At 44.1% G+C, this 13,807-nt stretch overlaps 1 protein-coding gene across 1 annotated transcript in view; it reads right to left on the minus strand.

The window, feature by feature from the left end:
- PRKCQ (protein kinase C theta) overlaps positions 1 to 13,807 on the minus strand; it is a 67,070-nt gene that overhangs the window by 39,504 nt on the left and 13,759 nt on the right. Inside the window, exons 3-10 of the mRNA XM_065401867.1 lie at positions 11,616 to 11,815; positions 9,632 to 9,692; positions 5,658 to 5,820; positions 3,414 to 3,445; positions 3,235 to 3,320; positions 1,796 to 1,925; positions 1,180 to 1,289; positions 564 to 687 (exon numbers count right to left, since the gene is read on the minus strand). Coding sequence (XP_065257939.1) covers positions 564 to 687; positions 1,180 to 1,289; positions 1,796 to 1,925; positions 3,235 to 3,320; positions 3,414 to 3,445; positions 5,658 to 5,820; positions 9,632 to 9,692; positions 11,616 to 11,815 — 906 coding nt within the window. The remainder of the gene's footprint in view (positions 1 to 563; positions 688 to 1,179; positions 1,290 to 1,795; positions 1,926 to 3,234; positions 3,321 to 3,413; positions 3,446 to 5,657; positions 5,821 to 9,631; positions 9,693 to 11,615; positions 11,816 to 13,807) is intronic.

Here is a 13,807-nt window from a genome sequence, read left to right on the forward strand (position 1 = left end):
GAACACATCACCCGGAGTGAGTTATTTTGTGGAAACTCCACTATTGGGAGCATGCACTGGAATTGTTGCTGACTAGGTCTAAGCCATAAATCATGTCCGTGCTACTATGTCAGAATCATGACATCACGTGAGGCTTGGAAGGAACCTCTTGTAAGTGTAAGCCACACCCACTCGGTGCGACTCTCTGTCTCCTTCTGGTGGCGGCTAGGCCTTGGCTCAGAGAGGTGGGTCTTTCAGCTCAAGTAATAGAGGCTCATTTATGGATTTCCCAGGTTTGATCCCTGCTGTCAACAACCCATCCAGGGACATCAGCATTACAAGTGATGGTCCATACATGGAATCTAGCTGGGAAGCCTCTGAGGCTTGGGAAGTGCTTCCTGGTCAGGGGGAGATGAAAGCCACCACCAGAGGGGGACAGAGCACATAGTGGGCGTGGCTTATATACGTAATACATAGGATGTCTGTTTCCCTGTACTATGAATGGACTAAGTTCATTATTATCATTGTCTCCGGCTAACAGTTTAAATAATTGGCACCGTGAATACACATAATTGGAGAGCTACCTCTTTTCCCAGTTGCAGGTGCTGGCACAGTCTGAAGCAGAGTTACTTCTTTCATAGGAACGGGAAGGCCAATTTCAATAGGTCCTTCTCTGAAGATCTGTTCAGTGTCACGCAAACAGCGAGCCTGGGTCACAAGCAAAAAAGGAGCGATGTTTTGGCTGAAAATGCCTACGAGCACAGGTATCTTATTAAACCTGCTTAATCCGCACAGTCATAATTACAGAAAGACAAGGAGGTGGCTACTAACGAAAGGCATCGATTGAATGCATGAGGTAGCTCATGTTTTTGGAGTCTTTGTTTCTTTAAAGCAACACACTGTGGAAGAGTTTGAGTCTCCGTGTTGTTATATATATATATTACAGCCATGCCTAGAGGCCCCAGCCAAGATCTGGGTCCCATTGTGTTGCATGCTGTTCACACAAAGAGTCAGAGACAGTCTCTGCCCCGAAGAGTTTACAATCCAAATAGACAAGACAGAGTGGAAGGGGAAACAGAGGGTGAAATGATTTGCCCCAGGTCACACAGCGTGTCAGCAGACTAGCACCCAGGCCTCTTGAATGCCACACCAGCACCCTATCCACTATACCATGCCGTTTCAGCCCTCGAGCTGTTGTACCTGCTGGGTGCTCTCTATCATTGCCAGTGCTTCGGCCATTAGTTTCTGGTTAACTCCACAAAGGTTTGCCACTTTTGTCTGGCACTTGTGATGGACGTTCATGCCACATGCTGAAAGGAAGAAGTTTATGAGGTGATCAGAGCCTGGGGAGGTTTGCATTATAAACAGCATTTGTTTGACACGAGGCAGAGCACTTCTATTGGCCTGAGCCAACAGCTGAGGGTGAAATTCGCCCCTGTGAAGCCCTCTGTAGCTCAAGGCCTAAGCACCAGTTAAATCCTATTGGTGCATAGTCACTGTGCTGGTCCAACCTGAATAAGCCACAGGCTGGAGAGATGCATGCGGGCATTTTCCTCCCTAAGCCTGTGGACAGATGTGGATCCACTCTTCAGCCCTATGGATCATGCATCCTTGTGTATCCCCCCAAAATGATCTTGTTGTGTGTGTGTGGGGAGATCCTCAGGCTCTGCCCTCAGCATGTCCCCATGCCCCCAACTACTAAGGAGGTATTTGCATGTGTAACGTAAACAGGATTTGGCCCTTAGACTGCAGCTCCTCAGGAGAGCAGCCTTGTAAAGGCCCATTCCGTCTACATTTGCAGAGCAGCGGGACTCACCGTCACACTTTAACCCTTGCCTCGCCAGGCCCCAAAGAAGCGTGCCACAGTGCTCGCAGAATGTCGGGCTCTTATAGTTGTAGACCTTAAACCGGTGAGGCATATCTATCTTAAACCTCTCCTTGTGGAACTGCAAGAAAAAAAGACAGCTGTGAAAATACTGCCCACTCTACATCAGCGCTGAATTAAAAAAATGTAGTACTCATCATCCATATTATTCTATCTATTTTAGGGGATTAGACTGCTGCCCACCACTGTGGTCTTTGGCAGCCTTATTATTAGTTGCCAGGGTTTTTACCATGCCCAGGAGGGAAAAATCCTTGGGAATAAGCAATATATTGTACATAGAAAACAAGGTAGGAAAAAAAGTGACATCCATGCCAGTGCTGCATCTTTGTTATTGGAATCGACCAAAAAGAGGAAATTGTCTATAGATTTACCAAGCCAAGTAGGGGATTTTGCCACAAAGCTCCCATCTTTGTCAATGGGAATTGTGTGGCTAAACCCACTAGTTAGCTTTGAGAATAACAGCCTAAAGTGTTTGAAGGGTGTAAACAGCATGGAGGGATCAGAGCTGATGAAGGGAAATGCTACATGGGTATAAATAGGAGCTGTGGGATGAAATTAACTAAGAAAAATGTAGTTTTAACATCAAGGCGGAAATGGCCGCTTACTCTCCTTTTTGCACAGGGTAGGGGAATGCTCCCTGGAATAATGACGGGGGGAGGGATAGCTTAGTTGTTTGAGCATTGGCCTGCTAAACCCAGGGTTGTAAGTTCAATCCTTGAGGGGGCCACTTAGGGATCAGGGGCAAAAATCTGTCTCAGGATTGGCCCTGCTTTGAGCAGGAGGTTGGCCTAGATGACCTCCCAAGGTTCCTTCTAACCCTGTGATTCTATGATAAAAAGCAAGATAAAAATATAATAAAGGGGATCTTGTCAATATACACATCTCCTATTAACAATCTGCAAAGTTTGGATAATATATACACTCTTGAAATGGTAAATTCCTCAATTTTAAGGCCAGAAGGGACCATTATGATCATTGAGTCTGACCTCCTGCATCATAAAGGCCAACGAATTTCACCCAATAATATCTCCCTCGTGCCCATAACTTCTATCTGAGGTATAGCATCTCTTTTAGAATCATAGAATATTAGGATTGGAAGGGACCTCAGGAGATCATCGAGTCCAACCCCCTGCTCAAAGCAGGACCAATGGAAGACATCCAGTCTTCATCTAAATATTGCAAATTCAGTTATTAAATTTGAGTGCATCACAAATAAGAGATTGTGTGACCGATTAGGAAGGTGCAAGCAATCTGATCCATTACACCCATTCTACATCAGTAACTTTAGTGACTTTGCTGGAGTTACTCCTGATTTACATCAGCATGAGAAAGATCAGAATGAAATCCCTATGTCGAAATGTGACACATACCATTGTTTCTCTGCTATTGATTGCTGATCCTGTGCACTTAGCTATTACTTTATCAATACACTTCTTATGAATGGCAGCATTGCATTCTGAAAGAACAGATAAGTCACAATATTAGGAAAAAATGCCATTTAAAAAAACAACGGAATAAATAATGATAGTAATAAAATAAAGCTTCTTACGCCTGCACTGGTAGCCTTGTTTGTTAAGACCCCTGGAATAAACACAAAACTGGTTACTTTTGAATTTTCAGAGAGCTAATGTCAGCAGTATTTATGCAATGAAAATTGAATAAAACCACATTGGTTTTTATTAGCTCCTGTAGGGCTTATCTAGCTTAAGTATCTTTATTCACTTCAGCTAGTAGTTAGAATGACTGCCTGCGACCCTCACAGCAGTTTTTGTGCCCTTTACAACTTTTAATTTTGCATCAGTTAATGGGAAACTGTTTATTAGAAACTTATGTGTCTTTTAGTCACTGCATAAAAAGTAAAAGATAGGAGTGAATGTTCACACTGGTGCAAATGCAATTAGAAACATGACAATTGTGTGTGTCATATCCCGGGAATGAAACATGTAACCCCTACATGTAACGGATAAAGGGCCTGATACCGTGACACTTACTCACACGAGGAGTCTTTACTCCTTCAAACAGTTCCAATGCCCCAAATCCGGAGGCCTTTTCTCAGTTTCCAGTCCTAACGGCCTGAACCCACTCCCATTAAAGTCAATGGAAAGATTCTCAGGCCCAGATCTTCAGAGGTAGTTAGGCACCTAACTCCAATTGATTTCAAAGGAAGTTGAGAGGCTAAATACCTTTGGGGATTTGTGCCGGACTGACTTAAATAGGAGCTGGATTGGGTCCTGCTCAGACAAACTCTCACTGAAAAGGCCCATTGGATTCAAGTATGGGAGTGAGAGTTGTGGGGTCAGGCGTCTTAATGGTGAGCAGTAATAATGTTTCTTCACTGATGTTTGGAGGAATAGGTTCTCCTGAGATGATGATTAGTGTCTAGTGTATAACAGACGTGCCTGGGGACATCTGTATACACACGTACATGCTGAATTGCACTGGGCTGTGATCCAGGGAAGACTTGAAAGCACCTCACTTGCACCAACTGTGACGGTACCTCCCATAAGGCTTTATGGAAATATGCTTAGAATGTGTTTTATGCTACATATGCCATGTAACATATCTCAAAGTTTATGATCTACTGAATGTATTAATCCTATTGGTATGCATGTATCATTTTTGTATTCGAAGTTATGAATGTTATGAATGTTGGCTGGGGACTGGCTTGATTTCTAAATAACCTTAGTAGAGCATTTGGTCAGTTCCTGGAGAAAGGAATGTTGAAATTAAGTACCTAATCAAGAAACACTTAAAGGACAATGGATCTTGGAATGCTCCAATCTACATAAGAAGTCTACTTGAGGATGTTCAAGGTGGCATGTAAACAATGGATGCTACCTGTAAAAACTGTGAGTCATGCATGGACATGTGACTTGCCCGGGTGACTCCTAAACTCCATCTTGGAGCTGGACTTTGCATAGGAGTGAGGAGGGGGTCTCCACCCACAAGAGAAAGTCTATTTAAACCCCTGGGAGACCCCTCCATTTGGTCTTCAGCTGGCTAAAGAGAGAGCCTCCTCCCCCCTCCCCCCCAGGATACTTGAAAGAAACTGCAACAAAGGACAGTGTGCAAGGGGTGTGAGTGATTGCTGGACCCAGGCTAAAAGGAGATTAGTCTGTAAAAGGGAGCATTCTGGAACTGGTGAGGATCTTATCTGTATTCAGTTTGATTAGACATAGATTTGCGCATTTTATTTTATTTTGCTTGGTGACTTACTTTGTTCTGTCTGTTACTACTTGGAACCACTTAAATCCTACTTTCTGTATTTAATAAAATCACTTTTTACTTATTAATTAACTCAGGAGTATGTATTAATACCTGGGGGAGCAAACAGCTGTGCATATCTCTCTATCAGTGTTATAGAGGGCGAACAATTTATGAATTTACCCTGTATAAGCTTTATACAGGGTAAAACGGATTTATTTGGGTTTAGACCCCATTGGGAGTTGGACATCTGAGTGTTAAAGACAGGAACACTTCTGTTAGCTGCTTTCAGGTAAACCTGCAGCTTTGGGGCAAGTAATTCAGACCCTGGGTCTGTGTTGGAGCAGACGGGCGTGTCTGGCTCAGCAAGACAGGGTGCTGGGGTCCCGAGCTGGCAGGGAAAGCAGGAGCAGAGGTAGTCTTGGCACATCAGGTGGCAGCTCCCAAGGGGGGTTCTGTGATCCAACCCGTCACACCAACTCTCATTCATTCGTAGCCACAGAGTGCTTATGGAAGGGCAGCCGGTTAACACAACGGACAATGAGTTTCAGAATGAAAGGTGGAGGAAACACTGAATCATTGTACGTACCAGACGAACTCATGGCAGACAGAGCAGAATGTGGGTTGCGGGAAAAAGGTAGCAGTGAACTCATGACATTTGACGTTGTGAATTTTGGCTTGCTTGATAGCTCCCCGGCGCTGATGCAAGGAGAAAAACCCCTCTGTCTCGCAGTCAATCAGCTCTTTAGCATCTGGGAAGAAAGGAGACATAAAAGTTCATTACGAAATTCAGTTATTGTGTATGTGTGTGGATATATACAGTATAAGTATATACAGTGTAAGTACAGTATAACTACAGTGTGTGTATACACTCACTATATTATAATGTATTTATACTCTGTGTTCTGAGCTGTCTTTTACTGGAGAATCTCAGAGTGCTTTACAAGCATTAATAAATGAAGCCACACACCACCCTGGCGAGGCAGGTATTACACTCATTTGACTGATGGGGAACTGGGACACAGAGAAGTTAAATGACTTGCCTAAGGACAGAGGCTGTATAGTTGAGAATAGAATCCAGCAGTCCTGAGTCCCAGCCCTACCCTCTAGCGTCCTCTCTGTAACTATGCTCATGGAAGCAACTAATGTGAGACCAAACTCGCTAACATAGATACTTAGTATAAAACTTATAAGAGATTACACATGAATCCTCTGATTAGAAATGAAGCAGACAGAGTGCCCATGTCTGTTTCATGAGGGCTTTCATTCTACCACCTTAAAGCAGAAAGGGAAAGTCCTCCAAATAAGCAGTTAATCAGTTTAAATACCAATTTGCTGCTCTGAAACTACTGGTAGAGGATCCTTTCAGCATTGACAATGTGAACATATGATGGGGGGCATGACCTAGGAGAGGAAAAAGGGGGGGAAACAGCTGGCAAAATTCACAATGATAATCCAAGCTGGGTGGAAAAAGGTCATTCCGTTTCAGGGAGGATTTTTATATTTTGTTCCAACTGGGAACGAAACCCCAAAATGTCAAAATTCTCATTGAAAAAGATCCCCAGCTCTGGGGCAGTCTGCTGGTGGGCTGTCTGGAAGTTGTGCACCCTGGAAACCGTGGGGTCCCCAGCAGCCCACCAGGTGGCCCCTGAATCTCTGGAGTCCCTGACTCTGAAGCAGTCTGCCTAGTATGCGACGCTGGAGCCATGGACCATGGAAGCCCTGAGGTCCCCATCAGCCCATCGGACAGGCTTTCCAAGGAGCCCGGTGGGTGAGCTGGCAGAAAACACTGCCTGCGTGCCATTGGAACTTTGGTGACATTGAACCATCTCTGTGAAACATTTTATTTTTGATGAATTGGCAAATTCTGACAAAATACTGTTGCACTGGAATTTTCCCAACCAACTCTAATGATAAAGTGGACTGAACTGTTTGCTACCATGACAGTGTAGGTGTGCTTCATGGTGCATCCCCAGTGTAACTCAGCCCTGATCAGAATAGCTGGTAGAGCACATCTACAGGCAAGAAAATAGTTCAGTTTCCATGTCTGTTCCATCAATGTTCAGTCTTGTTAGCTATTGTTAATAATGAGGTCAATTGTGCCAGTAGAACTATCCACTAGGAAATGGACTGAGACCACCTTATTTCACCTGGGACCCCTGAATTTTGGTTTCTACTGACTTGAACTAGCGCTGAGCTGATGACTTAAGGGAGAAAATTCTAGATCCTATAGCCAATGCCTTGAGCCCTCCTATCTGACTTTCCTCCCACCTCCACCCATATTTTAAATAGTGTGTTTGTTTCCCATATATGTTTACATTTAAATTCTAGAATCTTGGGTGATCCTATTTATTATTAGAAAAAGGCTATTTCATTCTGTGGCAAGCAACATTACATGATAATCCCCCCAAAACTATAGCCCCATGCTTCTAAATATATGTTTCCAAAGGTTGGAATTGGCTTAACATGCTGAATTACAAGACAACAGGGACCAATGATTTGTTGCTAATGCTAATTCATAATATGCAGAGCATAGGAATTATTTAATGTATTGTTTCCAGCAAATAATTTTCTTCAGATAAAAAGACATTGAACCCTTTCTGATCTCTATAACCCGCAGAAGCAGAATGTGTTAATACAGACAAGCTCTTGTCTTCTCCTCTTGTTGGCTTTCGCCAACGAAGCAGGGCTGGGTCTGGTTAGTATTTGGGTGGGAGATTTCCAAGGAAACCCTAGGCTTTGAAGGAAGTGGTTTGTGTGGTTCAGTAAGTCGTGCACGTCCCTCTATTCAGAATTGAACTAATGTCCCAGCAGTATGGAAGTGCTGGCATTGGATTAAATGTAAAGGAAAGAATGTGCCTGGAAAACAGGCCTGTGATGGGATGTTGTTGACCTCACTGATGGTACCTTGATCTAAATCAAGATCTTAAGAGAAACGAACAGTTAAAATACTAAGTGATGAAACGTGTTGCATAAACAAGAGGAAGTATTTTTGAGGCACGTTTTTTTTAAAACTCACTGGGTGCTCTTTCAGCTGCCGTTTCTTTGCAGTTCAAACTACAATCTGTAATACTACAAAAATGTAGGGCTTGATCCAACTATGGGAGTTAGATCAGGGCCATGAGGTAAATATTAATGAAGCTGTTTTCAAAAATATAGACCTTTCAACTCTTGACATGAGTGCTCAGGTGTAAGATTTTCAATTTACACAGAATTATGCCCTGAAAAAAGTGGTTAGAATTATATATAATTTGCTGAAAGATTCTTTTTGCATATTCCTTGTCATTCTACCAGGCCAGTACTGCTTTCCTATATGCTGTATTCATGAAAATATTCACAGTTAGAGTGATTCTGCAAGCTTTGCGAGGAAAAAAAACCCAACCCTTGCTAAATAATATAATAATAGCCACATAGTGGATTGTGCAACAATTCACCTAAGTATTCTGTAGGAAGTAGCCTGCACTGAAGTATTGATTCTGACCTTGCTACGTGCAATTCAGAGATGTACTATACACTTAACTTCCCTAAAGGTTAGCCCCTATGATGGGTTAAGACTTTTGTTTCAATGCTGACCTGATACAGCGTGACAGCAAAAGCCTTCCTACCCATCAGAGGTAGGAGTTGATGAGGAAAAGTACCAACGTACACACGCTTCCTAATGAATTACTTTCATTGTCTCATTGGAAGATCTTTCTAAGTTCAGGTTGTTACCTCTCCATCTAGTCCTCCCATCCTGCAGCCATCAAAGTCAATGGGAGTTTTGTCATTAAGGTCAAAAGATGAAAATGTGTTTTACATGGCCATTTATGCATGTTGCCATCCCTTTATGTTGAGATTGTTCCAACCCAATATATTCTTAATGTATACATTTTTCAGCTAGGAGCTCTATATGGGGCTAGTCCAAACCTTTGGGTACGTCTACACTTACCTCCGGGTCCGACGGCAGGCAATCGATGTTCTGGGATCGATTTATCGCGTCTTGTCTAGACGCGATAAATCGATCCCGGTACTCCAGCTCGGCGAGAGGAGTACGCGGCATCGACGGGGGAGCCTGCCTGCAGCGTCTGGACCCGCGGTACGTTCGGACTAAGGTACTTCGAATTCAGCTACGTTATTAACGTAGCTGAATTTGCGTACCTTAGTCCGAAGTGGGGGGTAGTGTGGACCAGGCCTTTGACATCAGTGGGAGTCTTTCCACTGTCCTGGATGGGAGCTGGATCTGGAATTAGGTCCTTTTTTCTTCTGGGTTTACCCTAGTTGGCTTAAGGGAATGCATATGTAGGGCTGGCAGTTAGAGAATCCACTTTTTTACTGGTAAAGCTAGCAGATTTGAATGCAAATAACTGAGGGACAGCAAGCATGGAACCCCGTAATGCTATATGAATTGCTCTTCATAGTGGAGCCGCATTCAACCCATTGCAATAATCTCAATACAAGTCTATAGGTGAATCACCAGTATTGAAGTGAGCATTATTTTAAATGGTAGGTGTTTATCTGAAGATGACTTGTCTGCCCCACATAACCAGAAATCAAATCAATTAATCAATAAATAGTGTCACTTGCCACTCATTTCCAGGAAGTATCTTGCATTCATTAGCATTCTCCCTTGAGGTTTCAATTCTAGCTGGTTGAGACAAGGAGAAAGAAAAAAAAGTGTAGATGTTAGACAGCAATACTACTTAATGGCAATCACGTCAGATGCTTGAGCGAACTCAAAGCTAAAGTCTAGCAATAATCTCAGCTGGCAAGAAAAAAATGAATTTCCACACGGAGTTCAATAACTGGCAATAAATGCTTGGTTTTGGTTTGCTCATTATTAGACACAGTAATTACTGGACAACAAAGTGCACCGGAGAACAAAGTGTATAGAAGGGCTGAGGGAGGAGAGACAGACAATATGGTTATAGGACTATGTTGCTTCTCATCAGAGGCTTGGGCACAGCATGCTAGAACATACGTAAGTATGGATAAAATAATAAATAAGGCTGAGATTTTCCAAAGGAACTCGGTATCCACCAGCTTCCATCAAGAGAACATATCATTCCCAGTGGCAGCTGCTGAGTGCTAAGCACTTTTGCAAATTTGGCTGTAAGTGCCTAACTCCCATAGGCTTTCATGGGAGTTAGGTGCCTAGCGCTATTTTTGGTTTGCTGGCTGAATCAAAACTTTTTTTTTTTTTTTTTAATTGTTTCAGGTTGACCCAAAATGAAATTTTTCGGCATTTAGAAAAAGTAAAAAAAACCTCAAGGAAAGTTTGATTTGACCCAACATGAAATGTTTCATTTTGTTTTTGAAGGATTTCTGCTGAAAAAACAACAACCCGAGAAGTCTGCACAGTAATGAATCAGCCCCACTGTCTGAGCCTCGCGAGCCCGAGTTGGCTGGCATGGGCCAGCTGCAGGTTTTTCTTTGCTGTGCAGACATACTCTTAGGCTCTATATACCCGTAGGCTCTGAAGTACCCAAACTGTTTTTAAAATAGAAATTAGGTGCTTTTGAAAATGTCACCCTATGGGTAAAACTTACAAGTTAGCATAGGTGCCAACTCTGTGGGTGCTCTGGGGATGGAGCACCCACAGAAAAAAAATAGTGGGTGCTCAACACCCACTGGCGGGTCCCGCCAATCAGCTCCTCCCCCTCTCCCCAGTGCCTCCCACCAGCCAAGGATCAGCTGTTCAGCAGCGGGCAGGAGGAGCTGCGGGGGGAGGAGGAGCAGGGGCATGAAGAGGCAGAGTGAGGGTGGGGTGCACTCGGGGGAGGGGATGGAACAAGGTAGGAAGGGGTAGGGCCTTGGGGGAAGGGTGGAGTGGGGGCAGGGCCTGGGGCAGAGTGGGGGTGAGCACCCTCCGGGAAATCAGAAAGTCGGTGCCTCTGCAAGTTAGCCTGAAAATTGACAGGAAAAACTACCTGCGATTCAAGTAATTTGACATTTGGAGAAATGTTATGTCCCTATTAAGAGCACGGCAATCACAAAAATACTATTGGCTAAACAGTATTACCTGCAGCCTGCCTGCTGGGATTATCATGCCATGTCATTAATACTTCGAGCCTGTTTCATCACTGCGTTACTTCAGATTTACACCGCTGATGCTTAATGGAGTCACAGTGATACAACCCTGAAGTGATGCAGCGGGGAATCAGTCCATTGATATTAGAAAGATTAAATGTTAAGAGCATTTCTCTAGGGCACCTAAGATAATTCATATGTAGTCACTCATATTACTATCTGCCCCCAAAGGATTGTCTAAGCAAAGCTATTTTGTCTGCATGACTCATAGGAGCCAGAATCCTTGCTAATATAAGGTATAAGTTTTAATATAGCAGCGACAGTTAATATAAAAGCATTAGGTTGCTCTTTCTGATGTTCATGGATTGCTTTCCATCAAGCAATACACAAGATGACTCCACATGTGTTCCTTGGACGGCAGACAATTTTTTTTGGCATATCACTTACATTTGCAATCTGGTATGCACCTAGCGCCTCCCCTTATTCCATAACAGTTATCTCTAACAAGCCATCAGTGGTGTTAAGAACCCAAAGCGCTTACCCATATTTCTGTCTTTCCATTGGTCTTCTTGCACCTGTCTGCCAGTACGTTGAGTTCGACTGTGGTTTCCGAAACCATTTCCGCGCTTTTGTCCTTCACAACGATGTGCATGACCCTACCCTTGTTGATATGGGCATCGAACGTACTGTTCCAGGGTGGGTACATGGTGGGCTTCTTTTGGACGTACACCTGGCCATTCTCTGTTAATGGAAAAGATATTTAGACGTATCGGGATGTCCACCTGAGAGGATGCGACAGAATGGGCCTGATTCTCATTTATGCCAAGGCCACCATGCAAGCGAGAAGGGGCCCTTGAACTAGATTTAAATGTAATTTGTGCCCACTTAAAGACCTCTTTATTCTGCCACAGTGATGTAAAGTGACTTTGTGTAAATAAGAATCAAGTCCATTAAAAATCAGTGGAGTTACACTGGCGTTAATCTGCAGTAATGCAGTTATGCATCAGGCCCTAATATTGTCTCGGTCAAAATTATTTTTCCAACATTCCTGCCTCTAAACTTCTTTGTCTTCCACGATGAAACCAAAACAAGTAAAGCAATTCCATGGTTATTCACTCTGAACCCAAACAAGAAACTGGCGGCTAGATCATTTCTGTGGAGGAAATGAGACCGGAGTCAGAGAACCTAGGCTTCTGTGGGAGGATAATCACTCGTTTCCCTCACAATTACTCCATCAAAGCCAGAAACACTGAAGAAAATAGGGGCAGGAAAATGTGACATGGGAGACACAGGTGCTGACTTCTATTTTTCCTGGTGGGTGCTCCATCCCCACTCTGCCACAGTTGCCAACTTTCACGTGTTAAATAAGCACCCCGACTTTCACAATAAGCCCGAAATCAAGCGAATCCCATTTCAAAACAAGGCCAAAACAAGCCAATCCCTAAGAACCCCAGCACTCTATGTGACTAGATCCCCCCGGCGTGCAGTCTGGGACTGTGGTGGGCCCGCTGTGCACCCCTGACTCTCTCCCGCCCTTGCCCCTGCTTGCTCCCATTGCCCCTGCTTCCCCTCCCCTTGCCCCGTTTGCTGGGAGCTGATCAAAAAAAAGGAGCAACAAGCTACAACAAGCTACAAGCCAAACAAGTTACAAGCCAAAAACTTGCCAACAAGCAACTCACAAGCCAATTAAGCCAAAAACAAGGGCAATTTCTGCATTTTTTCACAGGTTTGGCATGTCTGCACTCTGCCCTGAGGCCTTGCCCCTACTCTGCCCCCCTCCCCAGGGGCCCTGCACTCACTCCACTTCTTCCCGCCCCCTGCTCCACTCCCTTCCCTGAGGCCCCGGCCTGCCTGCTGCTCACTGCTCTCTGCCCTCCCCCGAGCGCCTCCTGCCAACTGCTGAACAGCTGTGGCTGGTGGGTGCTGAGCACTCCTATTTTTTTTTTCCTTGGGCGCTTGAGCCCTGGAGCACCTATGGAGTCAACGCTTATGATAGGAGACACATCTTACTAGGAGGTGAGGTATCTTTGAGGCCTACCATAAAACTGCCCAGCCAGTCCCAATCATACTTCCCCCACTCTTTAGTCCAAGTCTCGCCAGCCTCTTTGTCCCAATCTACTCCTTTCCTTAGATCCGGCTTTAGCCCTCTCCGCATTTGAATCAGACAGTTTCCTCCTCCACGCTGCCTGGGTGCCAGCAGAAGGGTGACCGAGAGGACAGGAGAAAGGCTGCCTGTCTTCAGTTCCAGTGCCCAAACCCACACGGACTTGGAGCAGCTGGGAGAAGCCATTATGGGGAAAGCTTTATCCCCATTGTGACCATAAAAATGGAAAAGAACCTCACCCATCTTTCTTAGTCTTATAACTATCAGTTTATACACCACGTCAACTTGGACTCTTTACTCAAGGTGAGCTTTGTTTAACAATAACCATCCTTAACTTTTCCTCTTATAAAATGTTAATTTAATGGAATAAGAAAATTAAAAATAGAAAGCATGTTTAAGTGCATTGTGGGATAATAATATTGCCCCTCTGCCAAGCGTTAGCAGAGGTCAGGACCCTCCAGGTTGGTTTCCTGTTGAAGGAAAAATCAATGACGCAGAGTGAAGGGGTGTATCCTTACTGTAACTCGTTTATTTACACAATATACACGAATCCATGAACAGAGGTAGTCACAAACGGCATGCAGGAAAACCCCCACTTTCTGAAATCTCCACCCAAAAGCCAATACCTG

This window comes from Emys orbicularis, chromosome 1 (genome assembly GCF_028017835.1).
Source record: "Emys orbicularis isolate rEmyOrb1 chromosome 1, rEmyOrb1.hap1, whole genome shotgun sequence".
Taxonomy (NCBI): domain Eukaryota; kingdom Metazoa; phylum Chordata; order Testudines; family Emydidae; genus Emys; species Emys orbicularis.